Here is a 27,487-nt window from a genome sequence, read left to right as displayed (position 1 = left end):
ACAAGTCAAGTTCTCTGATGTTTTTTTAAAAATGATTAAAATGATTTGAGTATAATGATTTGCTAAGTTTTAATGAGCAATTTAAATGGATAATGCTTTTATTTATTTACCCATCGACATTTGTGTTTATCTGCCCTGCAGACACTCACGTATGTAGTTGTTCTGGGAAACTTTTCACAACTGCATTTTTTTTTTCTTATTTTCCAACCACAACAGCTAAACCACAAAGCGCTACGTCTATGCAAGATTTAAATTCTTGATATATGCATAGCATACGTAACAATTGCATACAGCCGACAGAACAGCATAAGTAAATGTGAGCTTATTGTTCACGACCACATTGTGGTTTTCACCATTTGTCGACTCTGTATTTCTTTTTTTATTTTTATTTTATTTTTTAATTCTAACATTGAGAGCAGAGCAGTCTGTGGGAAATTCTCTGTTTTCTTATTGTAGATTGTTTTTTACTGTATTTGTTTATAACTGTGACAAACAATATTAAAGTTGCTATCGTTTCTAAACTGTTGTCATGCTTATACTATAGCAATCTATATGAAATTATTCTGTATCCCACTGTAGTGTTGAGACTGCGTGCCTCAGAATGAGGTTACTTTGCTTCCTGTTTGTAACTGAAGAACATTCAGTTTTCAAAGTACCGTGATACCAGCGAGGTAACAGAGGGAGGGTAAAAATAGACTACAGTGTTGAGCATCTCACTGATTAAACAACGTGATGCCCTGTAACCTGAGAGCATTCGTATCAGACAGAGAACACATTTTCTTCAAGACGGCTGGAATATGGGTAGGATCTGAAGACCTTTTAGAAATTTTAAAGTTATATATAGGTGTTATATCTATAATATATAGATATAGATATATAGATATATAGATAATATGTATATTTCACAGCATTATTCATATCTCACATACTTTGTATATCGCTAAGTGTAATTCTGTACAAATTGCTATTTACCAGAATACTAGAAAAATAATTTTCTGGTTTCAAGAGTATGTTATGAATGTGGCAGGACAAAAGATAAAAGTCAAAACTCCAGGCTGACTGAGTTAGTACTCATAACTATGTATACATGTATGTAATCGTATGGTTCTTTGTCTACAGCAGTTTAGCATGTTGTGCCTGTTGGGTACATGGCAAAAGCATTTTAAGTAAATTTGTCAATAATTTCTAGTTGTGAACAAAGCTGAAAGGGAAAGATTACTTTTGAAAAGCAAACCTACGACGCTTCGCTTGTAGAAACACATGATAGTTACACTCGAAGCTGTATACGCTAATAACTTTAAAGTAGCCATATCAGGTTTTAAAGGGTGCAAGCTCGTAGTTTTCTTAAAAATTCTCCTCTTCACCATCAGTGATTGGATTTGTCCAACAATGTTAAAGCATCTAATTGTTTTTAGAAAACATGCTAGAATCATTTCTTTTTCTCTTTGATACTGTGATGCATAGAAAAGGGGTTGTAATATTAATGACAGTGAAAGCAAATAAATAGGTTTAAAATATGAACACTGAGTTCTAAAATGTGTCACTTTTCAATATTAGTGGTCATTTTGTTTTTGTCTCTCAGATATTCTACACGTAGCCTTGGTGCTGCTATCTGTGGCCTTGTCGATCTCTCTATGCCTCAATGTGATCTTCTGCATCAAGCGAAGAACTATTTTGTGCAGAGGTAAGGTAATATGTAATCTAAATGTATTCACAGTTATTTCTAACACACTCTTTACTTTCTGTAAATTTGCAACATATTTATTCACACAGAAAAAAATGGGTCCTGCTGCCCCCACACTTCTGAAGAAGAAACGTATGTTTTTTATATATATATATATATATATATATATATATATATATATATATATATATATATATATATATATATATATATATGTTTATTTATTTATTTTGTTGTATTATTTAGTCCAATAGACAATACTTGATTGTAAGTAACAGTAATAGATCCTGGAGTATTTTCATTTTATTTTTTTGATAAAATTACAATATGCAAATAGCATCACATTGTTTAAACAATCTGTCCAAATGTTCTTTCATATTTTGAAGCCTGTCACACAATGAAGGGCATTATTTTCATGACCTTAATCATCAAGAGCAGAGGGAAAATCCCCACAATCATCATGAGCAACAGGAAAATCCAATCTATGGCAACATCAGCACAGAGAGAAGAAGTGAGTGTGTCTGCTTTCTGACTCGTTTCGAAAAAAACAAGACAAAATCAGTGCGTTAGCATTAAGAAACACTTGTATAGCTTAATGTATAACTGTGTATGGTTTGTTGATATATACAAAAACATTTTGGCAAAAACAAACATGGAAAACATGTTTTAATATGGACTAAAACTTCATGGATTCACTTAAAGTGCATTTAACATGTGCAAATTTGCCTTAATTGTACAACCCCCCAATTGTTGACTTATAATTTAGTTGTCTTGTTATTAGTATTCCGTCCGAATGTTTAACCCTGTAAGACCCAACCCATCAAAAAATAGCCAGAAAATTCTGATTTTTTGGAACTGAGATGTTTATTAGCCCTTATAACAAAATCCACCATTTTTTTTCGCTATATCATGTTTTGTATGATATATTTTTATTATAGATTTAATGATACACTTAACTTTTTGTTAACAATGTTAATTTTAGACCGAAAAAAATGTTTTGTGCAGAACATTTTGAAATTATGGCAAGTACTGATGATGTTGATGAGGTCTCAGAAACTCATGTATCAAATATGATACAAAGGGCATTATAGTGTTAATAAAAAAACATTATTTGTGTTTTACTTCAGGTTCTGCAGAGGGTTGCTATGAGATGATGACCATGCAACGCACAAGAGAAAATAAGAAGGTAAGTGCTGTTCATAAGTTTATTCAAATCTATCTGCAAGTGTATTTTAGTGGATTTACATATTTCTATTACATGACCCAGTAAAGACTTTGAAATGCCCTAAGAAGACTGTCATAAATTAATAAAAAGCTAATTTAACTTCATCTTTATTTACAGAATTTCTAATAATTGCATAACTCACAGGTTCTTTGAAGTTCCTTTGAGTTGTCAGATACACTATACTGATGTACTGTTGTTACATACAGTATTCTGCACATTAATGTATGTGAATGACACTTTTAACTTGTTGACATAGATCTTCTGTCATTCTTACACTTCTTTCATTGATTACTTTATTTGCTGATGATGTGACTTGTGAAAAACATATTAGTCATGTAAAATTAGCGCGTCGACTAATGGCGTTTTAAAAATGTGAAAGGATGACACATTAGGCTTCTGTGTCGGCGCTACTCAATTAAAGAAAAAATATCAAAATAATTACTGTTTGACACAGTTAGTCGCTTACTTTTAAAACGCTCATTTGTTGAGTGCTTGCGATTGTTGAATTTGAACAAAGACTTTTCATCATCTTGGCTAAACCTGTTACTGCCTGATGCTTTTAAGAGTGTACTGCTCTGAAGTAAAGAGGCGCGCTAAAATTATTACGAAAGACAAGAACAAAATTGCGAAATGGAATGCAGCACAATAACCATTTTACCTTATTTCCCATAACTGAAGATAAAATTGTAACCAAAAATAACAGTGGATTAGTTGCCGTGCCATCCTTCTACTTTCTATTTTTTGTGGTGGTAGGAATTCATTTTACTTGTTTTTCACTTTGTCCTACTGCACACGATTTGCAGTTATGATTTCGACCAAAATCCACACTAAGTTCAGTTACATTGTTTCTTTTACAACCATTTTATAACCATTAAGGAGAATAAGATGGATACTATGACATAAAATGGACTTCAACTGTCAGTATTTCACACAGTATAATAATGTTCTGCACTGACTATCTGACTATACTCACAAAGTCAGCTCAATGTAAAACTAAATACTTACATCTTGTGCAAAAATACAACAGACAAATCAGTTGAACCAATGCTTACAGAACTGCTTTCAAAACGGAAGGCAACTGACACCAGAGACTCTTTGTGGTCAATAAAGCTGTGAACCAATGAACACAATTAAGCCTGAAGCCTTCTAAAAATAAACTCGACAAACTCAAGTATATGCGAACATACACAGGAGCCACTAAATAGGATGCAGAAACCGGTGCAGAGCGAAGCAAAACCTGAAATCAATTTTACAATCAATCTATTTTTATCTGTGTTGTCTGAAACCAGCCTTTCCAGAATGACCTGAACTATGCCTCACTGGACCTGAAGACTGCAAAGAAACGAAAGAAGAAGCATCGCCATCAGCATAGCCAGTCACAGGGACGAAATCATTTCCCCGAACAGCAGTCAGTCCACCACACACCTCCTCTGAATACATTCTTGGAGGTGGATGCAGACATGGATGCTCATCTTCCGTCCAGAGACACCAGCACCATGGTTTCACACAGCAGCATCTACCTCAACAGTCAACAAATAGCTCAACAGACAGAGGAAATGGAAAGAGAAAAGAATCTGACACTGGAGAGGAATGTTGGTTGGAATAGTATGCGAAGGCGCGATGATGGAGGAGATCAAGAGAGTGAAGAAATGAAAGATGAACAAGAGTGTAACAATGGGAATTTATGTGAACAGCTTTCAGAAGTAGAAACCATTCAGAGCTGCACAGATCCTTTTATTGGTAACTTTAGCCAGGATGGTCACCAGCACGGTTAAACAAACATATCAAGTTTTACTGTTTCAAACTGTTTTGAACTGAAATCTATATCACCTGAAAAAGACTTTTTGGTTTTTATATTATTTTATTTTATTTTATTTGCAAAAAACAAACTACTGTCTATTACTACAGCTGTAAAATGAAACTACGTCATCTTCAATATTCAAACTGCTTGCAGGGTTGAGCAATTTCCTCTCCGAGGCAGACAAGATGAGGTCTCCTCATTGAGCAACAGAGGAAGAAAAGTGTACCTTTCATGCAGAGGGTGTAATAAATGTAAATAAAGCGAAAAGGAAACTCTTTGCGTGACATTTAGATGTCAAGGCCCATGTGGAAAATTTTCAGTTTATTGCAAAAGATGAGGAAAACACCAAATCATCACAGGCCATGGAAGAACTCTCACTGTTTTTATGTCTCATCATCATATATTACCAGATGTCTCATAGAAAGGTGTGAAGAAACTATATCTTACATTTGTTTTCCACGATGTGGGCGCTGGCTATATGCTGAGAGGGAATGTTTCACTGAAAAACTCGACATGCCTCAGCATATGTGAAACCGCCTCTCGATAATGCTTAGAGTGAAGATAACATTAACGTGAAGATAACGTTTAAAAAACAGTGAAGTAAAAACAAAAAGGGGGGGGAAACTTTAAGTGGGACATAAGTGATGACATTTTGCTTTCCCTGTGGGCACATTGCTTTGTTGTAAATGTCAACCATGTAGGATTTTACATGTCATGGTTATGACAATGGTCGTTACTTTAATAATCTATTGCACATATGAGCTAATTTGCCATCTGCTTAAATGATTATTTCCCTCACTGTAATCCCTTGGCAGGATAATTTACTGCCCTGCTATCTGCCGAGGGAATTGAGCTATGCAGTGAACTCAGCAGTCAGAAGCCTGCAGCCCACTCTTTGTTGACAGTTTTTCAATAGCTGACCATGGCCTACTTCCCCTCTATGGATTAAATTTTGGCCTTGGGCATTTTGGATGCAACTCTTGCAGACATATGGGAATGTCACAAAAAAAACTTTTCACGGATAACACCGTTAGTAACTGTCATGTATGAGGACATAAAGGCAGTCATTTATACAGGATGTTTTTGCATATATATAGAAGTTGTTGTAATTAGAAGCAGTTTATAATTTATATATATTTTTCCCAAAGGTCTGCCACAATTTTTAAGAATATGGGTATCAATCTTATACTGTAGCCTATTAAGTTGCACTGGGCATTTCCTGGGTTACTCTATAAATAAGTATGAATTGACAACTTAGCTTTTAGATCCATCGCAATTGTATAATTGAAAAAAGAGATAAAGCTTTTAATGTGCTCTGAAATCTAATATGACATGATGAGAAGCAAAAGGAAACGCACTCATCTTTACAGAGACAAAGGAAATGATACTGTTTTATACTATGCTCTTAGATTAAACATACACACCAAGTACCAAAGTTTATGACTGGGTTACAGTAAAGTATTAAAGGAAGGTTGACAATGCAGGAAATCATTAAACTACATAACGTCTTCATAATAATGATTTAAATAATTAAATGATTGTGCAGTCCACAAGAATGGCTCAGCCAAGCTGACGCTCATTTTGAGGGCCCTGCGGGAACTGTGTTTTACTGCTGACTTATCTTTCATCAAGTAGTAAGAAAATTTCCTTGAGGTACAATTTCAAAGGTATTTGTCTGTCTTTCAGCAAGGTTCTGCAAAAATCTGCAAAATTGCATAATGTAGCTGTGAGAAGACAGAAAATACAAAAGAAGATTAATTTTTTATTGAAAAAATAACAAAAAAAATAAAAAAAAATAAAGTAAAAAAAGCATTTAATTAATAGCAATTAAGATATGACATTGGCCTTCAGTCTCACAGTACAAATTTGTGGTTGCATAATCACAACCCCTTAACGCCTAGTGTATCGTATTTGATACATACAGTTTTTTTGTGACTTTTTAAACTGTAATACCAGATGTAGCAATACAATACAAATGAAACACCATATATGGAAATTAAAATGTAATTAATTTATAAACAAATTTGTCAGATGGCTTAATAAACTCTCCGTTTTCAAGAAATTAGAATTTTCTGCCAATTGTTTCATAGCTCAGGCTTTAAAGGGTTAATTTCACCCATGAAAAAGCAATGCAGCAATTCTCTTTCAGCTTGTAGTCGGGCATGTGGTTTCTTTGTAAGATTGCTATCATTGTACAGTTTGCTTATGATGCCACATGTGACCTGCAGTAATTGGAACAGGTGTTATTTTTAAGTTGCTTATTTGTTTCATGTATATGTATGTGTGCGAAGAGAGCGAGAGGAGGGGGGATGAGATGAAACAAAGATTACCAGACAGATATGAAATATAAAGTGGGTTACACTGCAGCTTGTGAATTGTGCCTTAAACTTCTATAGTGCGTTTTGAACAACTGTTACTGTAAGTGTGACATTCAATAGAATAGTTCAGTAGAGAGAAACAGCTCACGATCCAAAGCACACCACTGAAGGTGACTGCGGGAAAGGTTAATGCTGGACATCTTAATACAGAAAAGGCAGCATTTGGTGATGTCCATGGGTTCTGGACGTCAGGCAAATGTTGACATCCATCCAAGTATTACAAACTAGTCATAATTTCTTTAATTATGTTAGCTTGTTCAATTACAAAATACTTTTGAGCCTCTGAAAATGGGGGATTATGTAGAAAAATACATGCAATTTTAAAACAATTAACACAATACTTTTGTTAAAGCACTTACGTTAAGGCTAAAAGTTCGCACCTCAATATAATCACATCTTGATTGTTTGATTTAAAACCCACTGTGGTGATGGACAGAGGCAACATTACAAAAAAAAGTACTTTGTTCAAAAACCTATGGACTTAACTGTAAGTGGGTTTTCTAATCTGTTCCACCTCCTTGTAAAACTGCTATTAGTCATCTAAATTTATTTGGCAATGGTTACAACAGACAAAGGTTGTGATCATGGATAATCAATATTATTATGAACACGTTATTTTTTTTATCTTTAATAACAATCTTGCTACTCAGACAGTTACAGGGGGAGGCCAAGTATACTGTTTTCAAAGAACATAACCTTATTTTGTATTATAAACAACAGAAGATATACTCAGTATTTCAACCTCATATACACAAATTATGCTAAAATTCTAACATTTGTAACTACTGTCATATGTAACTGATAACAATCTAGGATATTATTTTCAGTACATAAAGTACTTACCAGCAGATACAGTTGCACAAAGGAGTAGCAACCAGAGGCCTTAAAAGAAAGAAACAAATTGAAGGGTCAGTATTTTTAAGTAACAAGTGCCGCTGGAGTTTTTTTGTTTTGTTTTGTTTTGTTCTTTTTTAAAGAATGTTAAGTTATACTCTATTTTTAAGTATTTTTTAAGTAATGATTACTCGCAAGTACTCATTTAAGTAATGAATGCCAACCACTAGTTCTTTAGAGAGAAAAACTAAATTGTAGCAAAGTGGTTTGTTCTATACTGAGGCAGTGAAGGGTCATATTATCCATTTGCGGCCTACCTGTAGAGACTGGCTAGCTTCTCGGCTGTTTTTCTCAAACTATGACAGGAAGCTCGCTCTTTTCTGTTATTATGTTTAAATAGCGTAGTTTGGTTACGACCTTGGTTACCTGCACGAACCTGAACAAACCATAAACTCAGGTCTTCCACCTTTCAGACGGCAACCCAACGCTATTATGTTAGTAAAATACAGTAGCAAACAGGCAGAGAGATTATGGTAGATAATTTACACGAAATATAAGAATGTATAACAAAAATTTAAAAAATAAAATAAAAACAACATGTTATCTTTCACTTTTTCTAACCAGCCGGAAATGGAAACTTTTTTTTTCACTGCGTACTGAAGCCTCTAGTGGGCGGAGACGATCTTCGTAACCAACATGGCAGCGTGCATGTGAATGTCATGCAGTTGCTACGAATTATTCAGGTGCGCTTATTTCAAATGCGAATATTACGTTGTTAAAGCCTATATGTGACTTATATCTTGTCGATTTGTACCGTCACCCAACCCAGACAGTCTAAACGTGGGATCATTTGTTCAGTACCGCAGCTGATCACCGCTCATGCTAACATATTAGCTTAGAAGTAGACAAATTTCCACGATGGATCCTGACCAACAGCTGAGAAACGTAAGTCACTTTAAGTCACTGCTTTATAACCTAATCAGCAACACGGCTGGATGATGAGTGTGAGTGTATGTTTTTCAGCTGCGGGATTTTCTTCTGGTTTACAACCGAATGACTGAAATCTGCTTCCAGCGATGCAGCAGCAACTTCAACTACAGAAACCTCACAATGGACGAGGTAGGAAAAGCGAAGATCACAGTTACTGTGTCGGCTACGTGGTGGTGTTGTTTGCTTTGCCGTGTTCTGCGTCTCATCACGATTTCTTTCAAGTGTTTTTCTGTCGGCTGTTCCATTTAGGGGTCGCCACAGCGGATCGTCTGCCTTCATCTCACTTTACCCCTAGCATCGTCCTCTGTCACATCAACCTTTCCCCCCTCCACTATATCCATGAATTTTCTCTGTAGTCAATGAATTTCCCTCTTTTCTTCCTGCCTACCGTCTCAACCATCAACAAACTTTGTCCAATATATCAACTATCTCTCCTCTGCAGCTCGAATATTTTCAGTCCAGTCAAACCACTAAAAATAGTCCCAGCCAGCATGTGGATAACACTTTTGCATACTAATGCATATATGACGTCAAACCTTCTCGACCTTACCCCTCATTGTCTCCAAATGGCCAAATCTAAGCTCTTCTCTGATATACTCTCTAAATCTGTCCATCCTGGTCATGCTGCTTTAATGTATTTACAAACACATTTGATGTTGTGTAACATCTTTGACAGAGAGGACTTTGCCTGTGACCCTACTCTGTGAAAGGGAAACTTTGTAGCATTCATAGGCCCTGACTGAATTACTCCTGCAATAAAGAAGCCAGTTTTATGTTGCAGCTCGAATATTTTCAGTCCAGTCAAACCACTAAAAATAGTCTCAGCCAGCATGTGGATAACACTTCTGCATACTAATGCATATATACTGTGTGATCACTATATACTGTACTTTTCTGCTTTCTACCTCTGACTGCTGTTTGCCTTCCAGGAGCGCTGTGTGGACAACTGTGCGGGGAAGCTCATTCGCTCTAACCATCGTTTAATGGGCACCTATGTGCAGCTGATGCCTCGGATGGTCCAGCGGCGGATGGAGGAGCTGGAGAGCAAAGCTGCAGAGAATGCCAAGGAAGAGGCAGCATCTGGAGCTGCTGGGACTGAAATTTCAGCAACACATCATGCTCCCAACACCTCATCTCCACTTCCAGCTGAGCTGGATGCGTCTGTGTCCTCAGAACTCAAATTATCAGCTGCCACACCGCTCACTCCCACAAATGAAACGCTAAATGCTCCAGTGCTTGATAAAGCTGGCATTGGACCTTCATATACAGGAGGATTTTCTCAGCCTTCAGTAGCTGGTGGCCAGATTGATTCTGCCAGCTCTCCGCCACTGTTTACGTCATCTAAATCTACATACTTATCAGAAGATGCATCTAAATCAGAGAGCCTATCGGGACAAAAAGAGTCTAATAAATAGGGTATAGTTGATTTTTTTTGCTTTTCCTTAGTCAGCAATAGATGAATCTAAAGTCAATTAATGACCATGAAAGGCATTACATGTTACAGGTTTGGCACAGTTATCGATCAGGAGCGTCGTATGAGGAGGAGGAATGTCATTCATGATAGGAATTTCAATTGTGCAGTAATTACACAGTAGTGAAAAAATTGTAAAAGGCTAACATTAAAAGTCTACCCATAAAAGGTGATGTTGTTTGCTAATGAGAGTTGTTTGACAGCATGTGTGTGTTTGTGTGCATCTGTACCTACAATTCAATTTTATTTATATAGTGCCAATTCATAACAAGAGTCGCCTCAAAGCTCTTTATATTGTAAGGTAAATACCGAAACTATTAGACAGAACCACCAACAATCACGTGATCTCCTAAAAACAAGTGCTTGGTGACCGTGGGAAGGAAAAACTCCCTTTTAAAAGGAAGAAACCTCCAGCAGAATTATGCTCAGGGAGGAGCCACGACCAATTTGGGATGAGGGGAAAGAGAAGAGAACAAAGAGAGATGGGACAAAGGACACACTACAGGAGAAAGCATCAGAGTTTGGTTGTTTATCATGATTGTAAATCAAAGTTGTGGGATCAATCCATCACAGGAACACCTGAAAGACCAATCTGGTGAAAAACCCAGATGTGATTTCAAGACAGATGTTTTGTGGAATTGCACAGTATAACAGTACAGCGTGTAGTATATAGTGTAAGTTATAAAATGAATAGGATGACCCTCCCTGAAAAATGACAGCAACCTTTTAAAACACAACAGCGACAGAACGTTACTTTTGTGGTTTGAAAACATTAAAGGCATCCTGCCTTCATCCTGTTCAGGTGTCTGAACACAGTCGGGGGAACGCCACGTGCTCTGGCTTGTGTAGCTCTGAAGGCAGTTCACGACCTTTGTCACATATCATCATCTTCCCCTCCTCCCCATCATTTCCTGTGTTTGCACAATCAGTGTTGCACACCCTCTAAATCCTGAAGGAGAGCCGCAATAAACAGCCAGCAGCTGTGACAGTAAATAATTGAAGACGTTTGCATTCTTATGGCTGTGAATGAAGACGTTTAGTTCCAGTTATTGATGTTGTTTGGAGAAAATGGTTTTTGCCGCAATATTTCGCCGCCCTGCTGCTGCAGAGAGGGAGCCAATGAGATTTACATTCCTTGTCAATAACAAGCTAGTTAAAACAGATGAGGGGATTTCACGTTGCCATATGGAGTTATTTGTCCTAAAAACACTAAGTAACTGAACAACATAAATCTTGCTGTTTATTTTTCAAGTTATAAATTGGCAAAAAAAAAATCTATCTAAGAACAAACAAGTTTATGAAACTATGACACTTTATAGTTTTAATTTGTATACATATATAATCCTGTTGTGATGCATTAAAATGTTATGAAAAGTCATAATTAGCCAACATTAATTACTGGTTTATTCTTTATTCTTCAACACAGTTTGAACTTTCTTAGATAAGCTTTCTTGTAATTTCTTTAAGTAGTCTTCAGGAACAGTTCTTGAGGCTTTTTGGAGAACATTCAAAGCTCTTCTTTGGCTGTTGGGTGCCTTTGATTCCATTCTCTGTCAACATGATCCCACACCGCTTCCCAATGTTGAGGTCCGAGCTCTGGGGAGGCCAATCCGTGACTGATAGTGTGGACTTTTCACCCGTGTTTCTTTCAGATACTGATAATCTGCTGTAGCCCTGCCACTCATCATTTGTCCAGTTTCCTCAAATTTTAGCTAATGCCACCTTGATGGTGCAAAAATATTGTTTTACACCTGTCAACCTGTGTTATCTTTGGCATTTTGTGCTGAATCAGCTAAAAGAAATAGGGACAAATTAGGTGGTTTTCCAGCTGGTGACTATTAACAAAGAGCCCAGAGATGCAGTTTAACACTGGCTCTTTGCTAACTTGTTATATGTAGACAGAACTCTGGTTCATATCTTGAGTTTGGTGTCTTTTGTGTGCTTAAATGATTCACAGATCAGTGTTATAATCCTCTGAAAATAGTCAGGTAGAAGGACTGGACTAAAAATGGATGAAAAAGCAGCTAATGTCCTAGAATAAAGATAAACTTTGAAAGACACCCAGAAGATCTCTATAAGTGTTGCTTAAGAGTATTTTTAAAAAATATGCAAGAAAGTCTGGCTCCTTGGAAGCAAACAATAAAAAGAAATGAGAGGTGGCTCAAGAATTTTGCACAACCCTGTCAATTTGTCTTTTCCTTACTTTAAATGTACAATCATTTCATTTTTTCCTAATAGGCTATTTAAAATACACCATTTTCTCTAAATTGGATGAAAAAAGAAAACAAAGCTGCCTGCGTCCTATTCAGCAGACTTCAGATCATCTAAATACCCCGCTTGCTTTTGCATCGTTGCGTTGCCTCCAGCAGGGGGCGCTGGTGCTTCGGTGTCCCGGGATATGGTTGCCAGTAGCGGACACCTCCTCGAACTTCTCCCCAGCAGTAGCCCACATCAGCTCTGAGGAGCGGGGCGTGGACTCGGAGCGACCATTCCCTGCTCTTAAATTTGAGGAGACGGCAGACTTTCGCGGGGGAAAAAAGAAACCAACAAGAAATCGATCGTTCAGCAGCTGGTAAAAGGTTTGAAAACTTTTTTTTCTATACAGTTCACACTTTTTCTAAACATACAACAAACCCGAGAAGCTTCGTTGTTGATTGAACTTGAACATTTTTTTACAGTAGTTTTCAAAGTGATCCAATAGGCCAGCCCATCCGATTCAACGGAGGCAGATGAAGCCAAGAGGAAATGTGGGAGAGTTCAGCCACTTTATATTCCGCTGGCTTCTGGATATTTTTGCAGCAAATAGTGAATTTAACATTTTGATCATTTTTAAGGCCCCCACTGGCCTTAAAACTAGTCAGTCATCAGAATGGCGCTGATAGCAATCTAGATTCAAAAGTGAGTGATGTCTGATAATGTGCTGGAAGGTGTGCAAAGCTTTTAAGTGTGAGGGGGGGAAAGCCTAACTTATTAAAACCTCTTACAGGTTCTGTGATCCTGAGCTTAAACCAGGCGGAACCTGCAGCATACCCATGGATGACATCTTCACACAGTGCAGAGAGGGAAACTCTGTGGCTGTTCGTCTGTGGCTGGACAACACGGAGAATGACCTCAACCTGGGGTAAGCAGATAACTGTGCACACTCATTCAAACAGACAGGGCTTTGAAGAGGACTGCTGCTGGACTGTCTGCTGAATCCAGCTGTGATGTTGAAGCCTGTGCAACGAGACCTGGACTTTTAAAGAATTTGTATTAAAAGCAAATGATTCTTTGGTGTTTTTGTGTGCTGGTGTGCATTAAAAAAAAGGTGATCTTTGGCGCGTTGGAGCTGGTCACATAGTTTCCATATTGTTCTCGCTCTGCAGCTCCACGTACTGCTGAGCATCACTCAGCTGCAGTCTCTACTTTTTTTCCCCCCCTGTTCTTCTTATGAGGTCATTTCCAAAAACTGCATATGGGTAATTCAGAGGAGGTTTCACAGTAACTTACGTGACTCAGGGAGCTTAAGTTTTGCCCCTCTAGAAGTGTGTTGTGTTTAAAAAAAACAGCTACTTTTAAAGAAGCCACACTTTTTTAACACTTTGGGATTAAAAGTGAAATCCAAACTATTACTGCCAGATGATTTTATATTAATCAAAGGGTGCAGCCCCGTCAACATCTGCCCTTTCCAAAAAATCTCGTTCCTCGAAAGGAGCAAGAAGACCTCACTGCTAAAGACCTCAGTTATCTCATTCTTTGGTCAGGCCATATATGTGCAGTTTGTTGACGTTGCCTCTGAGGGCTGCAGAGCTTCTAGCCAACCACGCAACAGCCAAGACCATTTCCTCTGTTTCAGCTCCATACAGGGCCAAGCCCTCGCCGACAGAGCTACCCAGACAGCTCTCTGCAGTCCCGCATAAACATTTGAGAGGCCACTCATTATGCTGGAGGCCTCCTTTTTGGCTCTTACCATGAGGAAGCTCAGCTATGCGGTCAGGCCTGTTTTTACCTTTAGAATGTCTAATAATGTGCAATTAAAGCGTCATGTGTCGGCGGGGGAAATGTGCTACATGTTAGTGGAATTCCTTTCCCTCTACATCTGGTACAAAAGGAAAGGGAACTTAGAAACAAACATTTTACCAAACAAACAAAAAAGCTGTTTCAGATCAGCCCCTGGAAGCGTGTGACATAAAGAGACATGAGGAGAAAGAGAGAGAGAATGTGTAGCTCAGGATTCCACTGTGTTTTTTCCACCCTGTCATTCCTGAGTTTTTTTCTCTCTCTCTCTCTTCTGTTACTTTTTATAGCCCAAAGGGCTGGTTAGACTGTGCACTGTCTGTCCACACAGTGCTGGATCAGAACAGACAGAATGTGCCTAACTGGCATTTCACTTAAGTGTTAACCTAGTTCTCCAGCTACTTCCTACAGGCTGTACAAGCTCTCTTATGGTTTAGCGTTAAATAGAGTGAAGAGTTTGTGGCTTTGCAACGAGCTGCGAGAGTCCCCAGCAGCTGCCTTGGGGTCAGGTAAAGCAAAAAGGGTGAAAGAGGGCCAAGTCACATGGAGGTGATATCCTGGGCTCCTCGCAGGCTGCCAGAGTGCTATGCAGTGCTGCGAGTGTTTGCGCCTTTACATATGTTAGCAGCTATTCCAGCTTGCACTGGCATTTTTATCACATGCCAGTCATCAGAGGAGTCACCAGAGGAGTATAGGCTGCAGGAAATGTGCAGTAGCGTGTGCTTAAGTCTAAATAAAGATTAGCAGTTGGTGTGTGTGTGTGTGTGTGTCTGCGTGTGAGAACCTGTGTGTCTCCGTGTCATAGAGGAAGCCACACATGTACAATTTTGTCAGAGGCCACCAGCATCCTCCTACATGCAGTTCAGCGAAACAAGAATGTCATCACCTCACAGTGACACACACCTCATCAAATGAATATATACTTGTCAGACTTTATATAGTAAGTTTACAGTAAAAGTATGTCTTCTTTGCTTCCTGTACTGTGCTTGTCCTGTGGCTTAGTGATGACCACGGCTTCAGCCCTCTCCACTGGGCGTGTAGGGAAGGGAGGAGCGGCGTTGTCGACATGCTCATCATGCGTGGTGCCCGTATAAATGTGATGAACCGGGGCGACGATACGCCGCTGCATCTCGCCGCAAGTCATGGACACAGAGACATCGTGGCCAAGGTAAACACACTCATATAAACTGTGAAGCACTTCTCTGCCCTATGTGAGCACTCAAAGCGCTTTATACAATACACTTTATACATTCACACAGGCACTTTTTTCTACAGCTGAGTGCTTGCTATCTGACATTCACACACATTTACATACCGATCAGCTCAGAACAACTGAACCACCAACCTTCCAGTTAGCAGATGACTTGCTCTCCTGAGCCAAAGCCACCTAGTGTTGTTACACATTGGGTCTGTGTATATGTTTTTTTGTTTTTTTTTTTAAGTGGGTGAAATCTTATTTATCATTATGCCCTTTTGTTTTTTAATGGCAGCTGATCCAGTGCAAAGCCGACCCCAACACAGTCAATGAGCACGGGAACACCCCGCTCCACTACGCCTGCTTCTGGGGCCAGGATGAGGTGGCCGAGGTGCAGTACTTTCCTATATACCCATACACAGACGCTCTGTCTTTACTTTAGTATTATCTCTTTGCTCCCTCTTCTGGTCAGAGATGATCACTGCAATCTTTTTCTGTGAAGCTCTTCTGCTGTAGTTTTAAGGAGAACACATTATCAGTATATAATCTGTGCACATTACATTGTTTGACCACTTTTTTTAGGACCTGGTAGCCAGTGGTGCCCAGGTGTGTATGTGCAATAGGTATGGACAAACACCTTTGGACAAAGCCAAGCCTCACCTAAGACAGCTGCTACAAGGTGCTACAAGGGACTATTTTTGGTTATTTTATCAGACAAGCAAGGTTTTTTGAAAAGGAAATAATTAGGCATTCTTCATTTTTGTTGTTTTCTTTTTAGAAAAGGCAGAGAAAATGGGCCAGAGTCTGATCAAAGTTCCATACAAGGAAACTTTCTGGAAGGGCACCATGCGGACACGACCCCGTGAGTAAAATTTATTTCACACTCTAGGGGCCAATCATCATATCAAAGCAGAATGTTTGCAATAATAGCTATGTTTTTGACCTTATAGGTAATGGCACCCTCAACAAGCAGGCTGGTATCGATTATAAGCAACTCTCGCTGCTGGCAAAGATCAATGAAAACCAGTCTGGAGAGGTTAGCTGCACTCTGTCTTTATTGCTGCGTGCCAGTCTTTTTCAGCTCCTCGGCTGTTTAACACCATGCCTTGCGCTCTGTTTGTAGTTATGGCAGGGTCGGTGGCAAGGGGACGAAATCGTAGTAAAAGTGCTACAAGTGAGAGACTGGACCACCAGGAAGAGCAGAGACTTCAACGAGGAACATCCAAAACTGAGGTGATTCAAATAACCACACTGTAGGAATGAAAAAGGTTATAGTGGTGGGTCTGGGGCAGCAGTGTTTCTGGTGGTATCCGCACAATGAATCGGTATTCCATTGCGTAGACTGTATATGAAAGATGGATCCAGCCATTGTTACAACATGCACTGGTTTGTAGAGTCATACTGACCATATTTGGACAATTGTATTATGAATTTGGGTTGGTAAACTGCACAAGAAGTCATCATATTTATCATACAGCTAAATATTCCAGGAGGCACTAACACTGCATGTATGATACAGTTCAGTGACTTAGTTTGGTGGTGTTAAATTCACACTGTATCTTGGGCCTAATAATGCATAATTTTAAGCTTTAAGCTTTAAATTAGTGAGTTTACATTAAAAAAACATATCCTGAGAATTTATCTTTATAATTAAATTCTTGAATTATGCTTGTTTCACCTCTGCAGATTGCTTTTCGTGTCGTGGATCATGTGCAAGCATCACAGGGTCACATGCTGTCAGTCTCTATGTTTATATAAACTGAGGAAAATACATTTGGTGCTGCAGTTTCTTATCTTGAGTCGGCTTAGCGTCTGTTTGAGTTACATAGAATCAATCGGCATTTGGCCTGGTGGCCATGCGCTGGTAAACACAGTTCTCATGTAGAGTAGAGACGACTGCGATGAACTGCCGGTGAAGTCTGTGGTCAAAGATTAGCTAGGATGTTGTGCAGGATTCTTATGCAATGGAGGAGAGGACCCTTTATTTTTGCTAAGTCGGGCTCTACAGAAAACAGGAACCTCTTTTATAAGATGAAACCAGACGCTTCACAATGTGACTCAAGCATTACTTTTTAATCCTGTTTGCTGTTATGAACTTATCGTGCAATAACCGTCGAACCATGCAGAACGTGTTAAGACGGGTCCAGGCGGGCCCACAGAATGACTTCAGCATTCGTAAGCATCCTCTGAATACTATTAAATCACCTGAGCGAAACTGCATTCCCATCTCCTCTACATTTAATAAATTCTGTCATCCTTGGGATAAAATGACCAGAACAGAAGGTGAGAGAATCCTTTGAGCAGGTCAAATCAAAGAAACCTCACCAGGAAGGCTGAGTGCGCAGTAGGAAGGTCTTGGCTATGCTTGATGCAATCATCAAAGCACTGGTTATGCGTGCGCTGAAGATTAGAGGCAACATAAGCTCTTTCATGTACTGCAAAAATAGGTGACAGTGAAGCGCAAAAACACTGCTGCTGGGCTTAACTTTAAAGGTGACACAAATGGTGGGGTGGTTTCACGTGGATTCACAAAGCATTCTCGTGATTCAGACCAAGCTTTGAGGCCATTTCTTCTCTGTTAGTCCCTTCTTATCCCAGACAGACCATCTTGAGCTTAGAATAAATAAGTATTTATTAAATAATATTTAGAAACACTTCACAATCTCTCTTTTTTTTTTTTGTTGTGGCTTCGTAGGATTTTTTCTCACCCAAACATCCTACCTGTTCTTGGGGCCTGTCAGTCACCGCCATCCCCTCACCCTATAATCATTACCCACTACATGCCCTACGGATCCCTCTACAACATATTACACCAGGGCACCAGTAAGTCATTTGCCAATGTGTGCATGTGTTAAAATGAAAAGGCTCAAATTTGTCTTTTGTCCCAGCCTGAAAGTGCTAAGACAGCAGCAGGTTTGCCACTGTGGATGATGCTGTGTGGCTTCACACGTTACGGATAAAGAAATGTGTTTGTGCATGCGTCTTATTTCTCTCACGATCTCTCACTCTCCCCCATCTCACTCATTCATGCCAGCTGGTCAGTTAAGTCACATTTAGATGTTGGTATCATGGCACTTAAACCTCATATCTTCCCTCCGCCTTCTGTTCCTTCAGCTCTCGTGGTCGACCAGAGCCAGGCAGTGAAGTTTGCACTGGACATTGCCAGTGGCATGGCTTTCCTCCACACCTTAGAACCAATGGTTTCACGGCTTTACCTCAACAGTAAGCACATCATGGTGAGATGCCTTTCTGCTGTCTTTTATTTCATTAGATATCTGCATGTTTATTATCAGATGTGATCACGAGATGTAATTCATCTACAGATTGATGAGGACATGACCGCCAGGATAAGTATGGCAGATGCTAAGTTCTCCTTCCAGTGTCCGGGTCGTATGTACTCTCCAGCGTGGATGGCCCCTGAAGGTATTTATTCCTTTTTTTTTTCTTCTCGCTCACTCACTGTTCTCCTAATTCCCTCCTGCTTCCTGCTCACTAAATGCCTCCTTTGACTTTATGAGTCTTTCAGCCAGGAGGAAACTGCGCTGTATAATTTAGTACCAATTAAGAAGCAGTCGTGCTGTTTTACCTGGTAAAGTTACATAATGAAGATCCGAGTTATAGTGCTTATGTTTATGGGGTTTTTTTCTTTCTTCAGCTTTGCAGAAGAAGCCCGAGGACATCAACAGAAGATCTGCAGACATGTGGAGCTTCGCTGTGTTATTGTGGGAGCTCGTTACCAGAGAAGTCCCCTTTGCGGATCTCTCACACATGGAGATAGGCATGAAAGTAAGTCGACACAGTATTTATCTGCCCATAGGCTTCAACATTACATTACGAACACATGCAGCTTTTCTACTTAACAACACCCCCCCAATATAAACAGGTGGCTCTCGAGGGTCTTCGGCCGACCATTCCCCCGGGGATTTCACCTCACATCTGTAAGCTGATGAGGCTCTGCATGAATGAAGATCCAGCCAAGAGACCCAAGTTTGATATGATTGTTCCCATCTTGGAGAAAATGCAAGACAAGTGAATGCATGTGCATCAGTTCACCCACTTCCCTTTTCATGTTTAATCACCAAACCACTCTGTAGCATCACTTCCGTCATGTATCTGCCAAGGCACTGTAAATAATTCCAGGAACCACTTCAGCAACACACAGTTCAGACACTAATATTGTATTGCTCTTCTTCTATAAGTTAATTCGGAGTTAAATGTTCTTTTAGGCTAAGCAGCTCTTTTGTAACGGCTGAGACTTGGTCACTGAAATGCTGGCAAGCTCTTTTTATGATCCAGCGTGGACTTCATTCAGTGAAATATGTATAGAATCGATTCTTTTATGCACACCACTGACTTCCAATGCAATAAATGTTTTATATTTATGACAAATGCTTGTTCGTTTCATTTGAGACATCGTTTTACTTTCATCACAGACGAAGCATTGTGACATTTTCACTTCTTAAAAATAGTTTTCACTACCTGGATGGGGTTTTGTTTATGTCACTGGGATTTAATGTCAATGATTGTTTCTATTCTTTTGTCTACGGAGGAAAATTCTTCAAATATTACACAATTGTCCACTTAAACTCATGTGGGAAAAAACAGATTTTGGTGGTTAAAGGGTCAAGATAAGTGACTTTACAGCCATGTTTTTGGTCTTAAGAATTCACACACTGATTTTGACACATGCCTAAATGCTATGATATTAAGATCAGCTTCACAAAAACCAAGATTACAATATTTTAACTAAGACTAGATGTGACGAAAGCATTTTTCCAATTTGGAAAACTAACTAGAATAAAATAAAAAGTAAGCAGGAAATCTTCTTAGTTTTAGTATTTGGCAGCTTATTTGGATGTGTTTAGTGAAACTTGGATATGAGTCAACTGCTTTCAAATGTTCCGTGTTTTTACTGTAATACTAAATTTAACCTCTGCCATATCTGCTCTTCATACGGTAACAATCAAGAAGACAAAACTAACACTAATACTTTCAAACAATAAAAACTAAACTAAAATGAGTAAACCCAATCTGGAAATTAACTAAAGGTAAACCGAATTTAAAAAATTAATAGATTCATAACGATGTTAGAAAAAACAAAGCTGCAATAACTATCAAAGACATCACGGTGTACTGCAAAAATGTTAGACCTTATTTCATATTTGGTTGGATTGGGAATCAGTGCCATTCATCTTGGTTGCTCTCACCTTAAAGTTAATAACTGTATAGGAATTTGAATATTTTGTTGCTTCTTTGCAATAGCCTCCATATTTCAGGTACATGTGTCATAATAGACTGGTACTGGTGATAGCCATCATACTTTTTTATATTTTATAAACCCGTAACGCAAGCACACACACAAGGGAAATAAGCAACTTGCAACTCTTTTGACCAAAATTAAGACTATATTGCTTTATTTTAAGACAGCGGACATAAAGCAGAATATACTGACGCCCAGTAGATTTAATTTATAGTTCCAAGTTTATAAAGGTTTGCTGAGGCATACAGCTATTTCTATAATTAAGGAAGAATTTGGTCAAAAGGGGTTAAAAATATAAACGGTCAGCGCGTGACCTCAGCTTTGATAATCTTTATTTGACTTTATTTGACAGCTGCAGACTGTGGGCCAATCAGAAAACAAGACCGGGCGCACGAGAGAACCTGGTCTCACGTGACGTGTCAGCTGACTTTTTCAGAAGTCAGAGGCAGAAGCAGCCGCTGAGGTAACAGTCGGACCTTAAAACCCGGCAGTGGCTGTAGTGCATGTCCACAAAGAAACAAGGCTGCTGAGCTCATTTCGTTGCATTTTGTGGGCGTGGGAGCTGGGCCTCTCTTGACCTGCCCGCTTCTCACTCAGGGAAAACTGCGACACTTGGTTATATTCAGAGGTATGGTATCAGAAGAGTAGCTCGCTTTGTTAAGAGTGTGTTTTCGCTGCTGCTGTGTTAGTAGCTGACATACAGCGGAATATTGCCTGCGGTTGTTTGTGAGTCATTTATTCTGAAGCTGAAGTGTTAGGTTAAGCACCGCGACAGTAAGTGTTACTTCCTTGACACCCATTGCTGTTTTTTGTTGTTGTCCGTGTTGTCTTGCTGTCTTGTACAGAGGCTGATACAAACGCTCTCTGAGGACACCTGCTGTCAGGACCATGAGGCTCTCGTCTCAGCCGCCCTCCTTTGGGCTGATAACCTGCTCTTTGGTGTTGATATTGCCGCTGTTTGGCTCCTGTCATCCAGCACAGCTGTCAGGAAACCCCAGCCTGGATTTCATGGAGCAGCTGAGCCACTCAAGTGTCAGATTCAACTGGAGAAATGTCACCTGCTACGTCTGCAAAGCTGTCTTCACCATTGTTGATGTCGCCCTTCTGGTAATGTGTTAAAAATGTCTTATTAAACCACAAGTTGCATAGGGGCAACAGACCATCCGGTCCTTAGAGCAGCACAGGAAATCATTTGTTTAAAAAATGAAAAACATTTAGGAGATGTTTATAGTATTAAAACAGCATTGAAGTTTAGTTATACATTAGTTGTTGTTGTGAACTGCATATTGACTACATGTATAATAAGAGCTTAGGTTTTTGCAGTTTTTAGAAAATCCTGAGCAAGGTCCACCAAATGTTAGAAGACCACAGCTGTCTCATAAAATGCTCTGGCCCATTCTGCACAGGAAGATTATGTTTTCCATATTAAACATTATTATGTAATACTGAGAGGTACTTCTAGTATAGTCAATATTCCCTTTACCATTTACATCAGTGTATTTTATAATGCTTCTGATTTAACTTTTTTTCTTTCTTCTATGTGATCTATGGTTTGTTCAGGTTATTGCATATTCCTAGACTGAGCAAGGAACTTCTCTTAACTTCTCTGTGGCAGTTATTCTTTGTTTATTTATTTGTTTATTTAATTCTGGTACAGGTATATTAGGTTAAAAAGACAATAAATCTGAGCAGCTCACATTTTGTTTCCAAATGGAGCATACTATTTTATTATCACCAGTTATGTTGGTATTGCTGCTATTGCAGAGCATTAAAAGTTTAAAAATGTTTGTGGTATATGATACCAGTCGTATGACACTCTGCTTCTTCTGTGTTTAGCTGATTTAGCATAAAAGTCCTTTGACTCTGTCATGTGGTCTCTGTTGACCACAAGAAACATGTTTATCGTTAACTATAGCTGCTGACCTCCACCACATGTGTTTGCATATTTTCTTGTGTTTTTTAAGTGCAGATGCTGGACTTGTATTCTGTGGCTTTGATTCGTACTTTGAAATGTTTCTTTGAGCAAGTTTAAGTTCAGATTGTTCTAAACAAATTTTAGCTTGACCTGCTTTGCAGGAAGTTCAAATGTAGTGGTTAACTTTCTTAATTTCCTCCTCTCAGAACTTGTTTTTTTTTCTCTGTTAACTCCTTCCCTCAGAGTGATGCAAATGAAGAGCGAGTGGCACGTGCAGTAGGTGAGGCGTGTATCCGTCTCCATCTGGCTGACGAGCAAGTCTGTCGGGATATAATCGAGCTGTTCAGGGATGACTTCATAAGGGCCCTGCAGGAGTCGTTTCTGTGGCCCACTGAAGCGTGTGCTGTGCTGGTGGGCCCTTCCTGTGGCAAATTTGATGTGTATGCACCTTGGAACATCACTTTGCCAAATGTTCCTAAGCCCCCCGTTAAACCACCCTCTCCTCCCAAACCGGGTTCTCCACAGAGCAGAGTCCTGTTTCTCACAGACGTCCACTGGGACAGGGTGAGTGTGTGAAAAGAAAAGAGCCAAAATTGAAATTGAAGTGAAATCCTGGCAAACTTAGCTATTCTTGTCCTAATTTTGTGTATGTATATAGTCCCTCAAAGTGTGTCTGTCAGTAGGTGTGTATGTGAAACCTTTTTATATTAAGGTCATACGCTTGTTAAAAACAAGGTTAAAGTTAGTGATTGACAGCGTCTGTATATTTTGGCTTGACTCAGCATAAAGTGTTATGGCTTTGATCACCTGACTTGTTTTGGTTTAACTCGTGCCTTAAAAAAATATTACTCTTTGTTCCTCCTGACAGGAATATGACGTCGGCAGTGCTGCAGACTGCAAGGAACCTCTGTGTTGTCGTAACGATTCAGGCTCTCCAAACTTGAGCAGGAGGAAGGCTGGGCACTGGGGAACTTATGGAAAGTGTGACCTGCCTCTTTGGACAGTGGAGAACCTTCTGAAAAATGCTGCCAAAGCTGGGCCATGGGACTGGGTTTACTGGACTGGAGACATACCAGCACACAATGTGTGGTCACAGACCAGGGAGCAGCAGCTGTCAGAGCTAACTGTCATCTCTAAACTCATCCACAAGTAAGTTTGCTTTAAGCTTAACTCTGACTTTTTTTTGACATAACTAACTTTTTCTTTAACTCATAAAACAGCAGATCAGAGTAGTTTTAATATAATAAAACTAACAATATATGTTGTGCTGGTTTATGGCTACATTCATTACAAACACACTGTACTCTGACTCAGACCATGTTAACATTCAGAGGGTTGTCCAGTCATAAGTTTGTCATGCTTTATCTTGAACTGGTCCAATCTATGTTGACTCTTAACTTTTGTCCTCAGACACCTGGGACCTAATGTGACGGTTTACCCTGCTGTAGGAAACCACGAGAGCACACCAGTAAACAGCTTCCCTCCACCCTATATTCATGGCAACAGATCCTCTTCCTGGCTATATGACCAAATGGCAGAGGAATGGGCCCCGTGGTTGCCAGATCAGGCATTGAAGACATTAAGGTCACTGAATTTTATGATTTTATTATATGTGAACGTCCTTTGCCACTGTACTGCAGTTAAAGCTACCCGTAGGTAACAAAGCATTTACACTGGATCACGAGGAAACTGTGTTTATGATGCAGTTTCACTTTGACTGGTTACCAGTGACGGAAAGTGTTTCTTATACACTTACTGGCCACTTTTTTAGGTACAGCTGTTAAACTGCTCATTAATGCAGATATATAATCAGCCAATCACATAGCAGCAACTAACCTGATTACCTGCTCATTAATGCAACTATCTCATTAGGCAATCACATGACAGCCACTCAGTGTGTTTAAGCACGTAGACATGGTGAAGACAGTCTGCTGAAGTTCAAACCGAACATCAGAATGAGGAAGATGGTTATTTAATTTAATTTGAATGTGGTATGGTTGGTGGTGTCAGATGGACTGGTGTGATTATGTCCAAAACTGCTGATCTGTTGGGATTTTCCCACTCAACCATCTCTAGGATTTACAGAGAATGGGCTGAAAAAGAAAAAATACCCAGTGAACAATGGGTGAAAATTCCTTGTTGATGCCAGAGGTCGGAGAAGAACCTAAAGAACCATTTGTTACAACCATGGTATACAAATGGGATACAGTTGCAGAAGACCACATTGGTCCCAGTCCTGTTAGCTAAGAACAGAAAATTAAGGCTACATTTTACACAGACTCACCAAAATTGGACATTGAAAAAATGTTTTCCTGGTCTAAAGAGTTTTGATTTCTGGTGTGATATTTGTATGGTACAGTCAGAATCTGGTATAAATAACACAAAGCATGTATCAATCTATTTGTGACATGATGTCACAAAGATTATCTCAGAGTGGTTTCTTCAACTTTGCAATGACTTCAGTGTACTCACTGGCCTCCACTGGCCAGTGAGTGTATACAACACTTTGAGTTGCAATAAGTGACCCAGAGCCTGATAATGTCTAGAGTTTTATTTGACTTTGAGCCATTCAGATGTCTTTTTGTTGTAATTATAGATATGGAGGATTCTACACAGTGCAGATTCAGCCTGGTCTGAGACTGGTCTCTCTCAATATGAACTTTTGTGCACGAGAAAACTTTTGGCTGATGGTGAACTCCACCGATCCCGGGGATCAGCTGCAGTGGCTCGTCCATATTCTCCAGGCCAGCGAGGACAAGGGAGAAAAAGTGAGTTTGATCATTTAACACTGTGAAACTGGGACTTTCTTATTTTAATTACCTCTGATCTCATTTATTAAGCACAAGAAAACATTTATTTTTCTTTAAAAATATCTCCTCCTTTATTGTAGGTACATATCATTGGTCACATCCCACCTGGCCTTTGTCTTAGCAGCTGGAGCTGGAACTATTATCACATTGTCAACAGGTAGCTGCAGTAGTCACTGAAGATTTAATATAAAGCTGTTAGAAACTGTTAGAAGATAATTGGAGTGCTAAAGTCAGTCTGGCTACTTCTTTGTCACTTGGAGAATGATTTGGGCTCCTATACATTAAACAATAGATTATTGTTTAATTGCAGACCATTAAATGTTTCCCAATGTGAAGTTAGAAAAGGTGCATGTGTAATGCTGATCAATGCAACTAAATCCCAATAAGCAGTATTCTTGGAATTACAGCAGCTAGACACAGAGCTGGCTTATTATCAGAAACACTTTCCAGCATCTGAAAGCGTAACTTTTGTGAACAGAGGTTAATCGGTAGGCTTCTCTTTGGGGTAAACTACTCTCGCATCCTTTCTTCAGGTATGAAAGTACAATCACTGGACAGTTTTTTGGCCATACGCACCTGGATGAGTTCCAGATGTTTTATGACGAGGAAACCATGACCCGCCCGTTGGGGGTAGCGTTTATTGCTCCCAGTGTCACTACCTACGTTCTCCTTAATCCAGGTGAGTTAATAATTGAGTTAAGTCATCTTCCAGCATTTCATAAGCAGCACACTCACACGCAGCAAAAATATGTCTTTTCAGGATACCGTGTCTACTATGTCGATGGGAACTACCAAGGAAGCTCTCGGCTGGTGCTCGACCATGAAACGTACATCCTGAACCTTACAGAGGCAAACCACAGTCCAGGGGCACCACATAGTCCACAAAAGGATCCTAAATGGACACTACTGTACCGTGCCACTGAAGCTTATGGTCTGTCTACTCTGTTCCCCTCCGATTTTAATCGGCTGATTGGGACCTTTATCAATGACGATCCTGTCTTCCAGAAGTTCTGGTATTTGAGATATAAAGGGCACATCTCAAAGCCGTGCAAAGAGGTCTGCAAGACCGGTATACTGTGCTACCTGCGAAGTGGGCGTTATGATGACCTGAAGCAGTGCGACTACCTTAATGGTTTTAAAGGAAGCTTAGCCAGAGCTGCCACAAAAACTCTCTGTTGACCCGATGGAGTTTAGCCTGGAAAAGGCTGGGTGAGGGGGAAAAAAGCAATATGACTAAATATGATACTGAGCCAAAAACAAATCATCCTCTGTTGCAGATGGACGAGGATTGTTTTTTTTGTTTTGTTTTTTTTCATAGGTTTGATTTCATAAAGTCACTTGACCTATTATAAATTATGCTCACAGGTATGTGGAACTTAGAAACCCAACTTGAGTATTTGTTGTGCCTCATCACTAATAATGTGTTTAAATTCATTTAGATGAATGTGGGAACACGCTATGGATGGTTGACTTTTTTTTTTTTTTTTCCAATGTCAGTTGTGGAAAGGGTGGTTAAAATTGTTCTGAAGCGCACACAGTATTAGGCATTACAAGGAAAGCAGTTCTTTTGAAACCAGTGCCTTTTCTTTTTTTGTTAAATATGAACTTATCGATTCTTGCAATCTTAGATCTTTTAAACCTCTGTCCCTCTGAAATGTTAGTCATCCATTAATTTTCTTCTATTATATATGTAAGTGGCTGGAGCCTGGTTGCAAGCAAGAGGTGAGCACCCTGTATAGGTTGCAACACAGGCAGCCACACAGGCACACCCACATTGACACAAGAACCAACACACATACAGTAAACCTGCAAACTCCACACAGAAAGACCCCTGCTGGCAGACCTTATTCTTGTGAGGCGATGACGCTAATCTCAGTCCCACAGTGTGACTCAGAAATGTGTTGGCACTTTAATATATATATTTTTTA

General features: G+C 39.4%; 4 protein-coding genes and 1 long non-coding RNA gene across 5 annotated transcripts in view; 4 read left to right on the top strand and 1 right to left on the bottom strand.

The window, feature by feature from the left end:
• LOC120442274 overlaps positions 1-8,417 on the bottom strand; it is an 81,800-nt gene extending 73,383 nt beyond the window's left edge. The window contains exons 1-2 of the long non-coding RNA XR_005614616.1: positions 8,240-8,417; positions 7,932-7,970 (exon numbers count right to left, since the gene is read on the bottom strand). This is a non-coding gene — a long non-coding RNA (uncharacterized LOC120442274). The remainder of the gene's footprint in view (positions 1-7,931; positions 7,971-8,239) is intronic.
• LOC120442273 lies at positions 671-6,772 on the top strand. Its single transcript, XM_039618421.1, has 6 exons — positions 671-801; positions 1,583-1,684; positions 1,774-1,816; positions 2,071-2,195; positions 2,812-2,870; positions 4,199-6,772. The coding sequence occupies exons 1-6, from the start codon at positions 798-800 to the stop codon at positions 4,682-4,684; spliced, it is 819 nt and encodes a 272-aa protein (XP_039474355.1). The 5' UTR covers positions 671-797; the 3' UTR covers positions 4,685-6,772.
• A 129-nt stretch (positions 8,418-8,546) lies between the features above and the next one.
• timm10b (translocase of inner mitochondrial membrane 10 homolog B (yeast)) lies at positions 8,547-10,556 on the top strand. The gene is made up of 4 exons (XM_031754127.2): positions 8,547-8,665; positions 8,752-8,867; positions 8,946-9,041; positions 9,842-10,556. The coding sequence occupies exons 2-4, from the start codon at positions 8,841-8,843 to the stop codon at positions 10,325-10,327; spliced, it is 609 nt and encodes a 202-aa protein (XP_031609987.1). The 5' UTR covers positions 8,547-8,665; positions 8,752-8,840; the 3' UTR covers positions 10,328-10,556.
• A 2,258-nt stretch (positions 10,557-12,814) lies between these two features.
• On the top strand, positions 12,815-19,963 carry ilk (integrin-linked kinase). Its single transcript, XM_031754142.2, has 13 exons — positions 12,815-12,962; positions 13,370-13,504; positions 15,382-15,547; positions 15,870-15,965; positions 16,157-16,253; positions 16,353-16,436; positions 16,525-16,610; positions 16,698-16,807; positions 18,270-18,397; positions 18,689-18,810; positions 18,898-18,997; positions 19,230-19,360; positions 19,458-19,963. The coding sequence occupies exons 2-13, from the start codon at positions 13,416-13,418 to the stop codon at positions 19,605-19,607; spliced, it is 1,359 nt and encodes a 452-aa protein (XP_031610002.1). The 5' UTR covers positions 12,815-12,962; positions 13,370-13,415; the 3' UTR covers positions 19,608-19,963.
• Positions 19,964-21,284: 1,321 nt separating this feature from the next.
• On the top strand, positions 21,285-27,248 carry smpd1 (sphingomyelin phosphodiesterase 1). Its single transcript, XM_031754130.2, has 9 exons — positions 21,285-21,462; positions 21,680-21,941; positions 22,993-23,313; positions 23,618-23,898; positions 24,160-24,333; positions 25,346-25,517; positions 25,640-25,716; positions 26,093-26,238; positions 26,320-27,248. Exons 2-9 carry the CDS (start codon positions 21,723-21,725, stop codon positions 26,736-26,738), a joined length of 1,809 nt encoding a protein of 602 aa, XP_031609990.2. The 5' UTR covers positions 21,285-21,462; positions 21,680-21,722; the 3' UTR covers positions 26,739-27,248.
• Positions 27,249-27,487: the final 239 nt, after the last annotated feature.

The sequence above is a fragment of the Oreochromis aureus genome, linkage group 10 (genome assembly GCF_013358895.1).
Source record: "Oreochromis aureus strain Israel breed Guangdong linkage group 10, ZZ_aureus, whole genome shotgun sequence".
Taxonomy (NCBI): domain Eukaryota; kingdom Metazoa; phylum Chordata; class Actinopteri; order Cichliformes; family Cichlidae; genus Oreochromis; species Oreochromis aureus.
The sequence above is the reverse complement of the archived record's forward strand: the minus strand, read 5'-3'. Positions and strand labels throughout refer to the sequence as shown.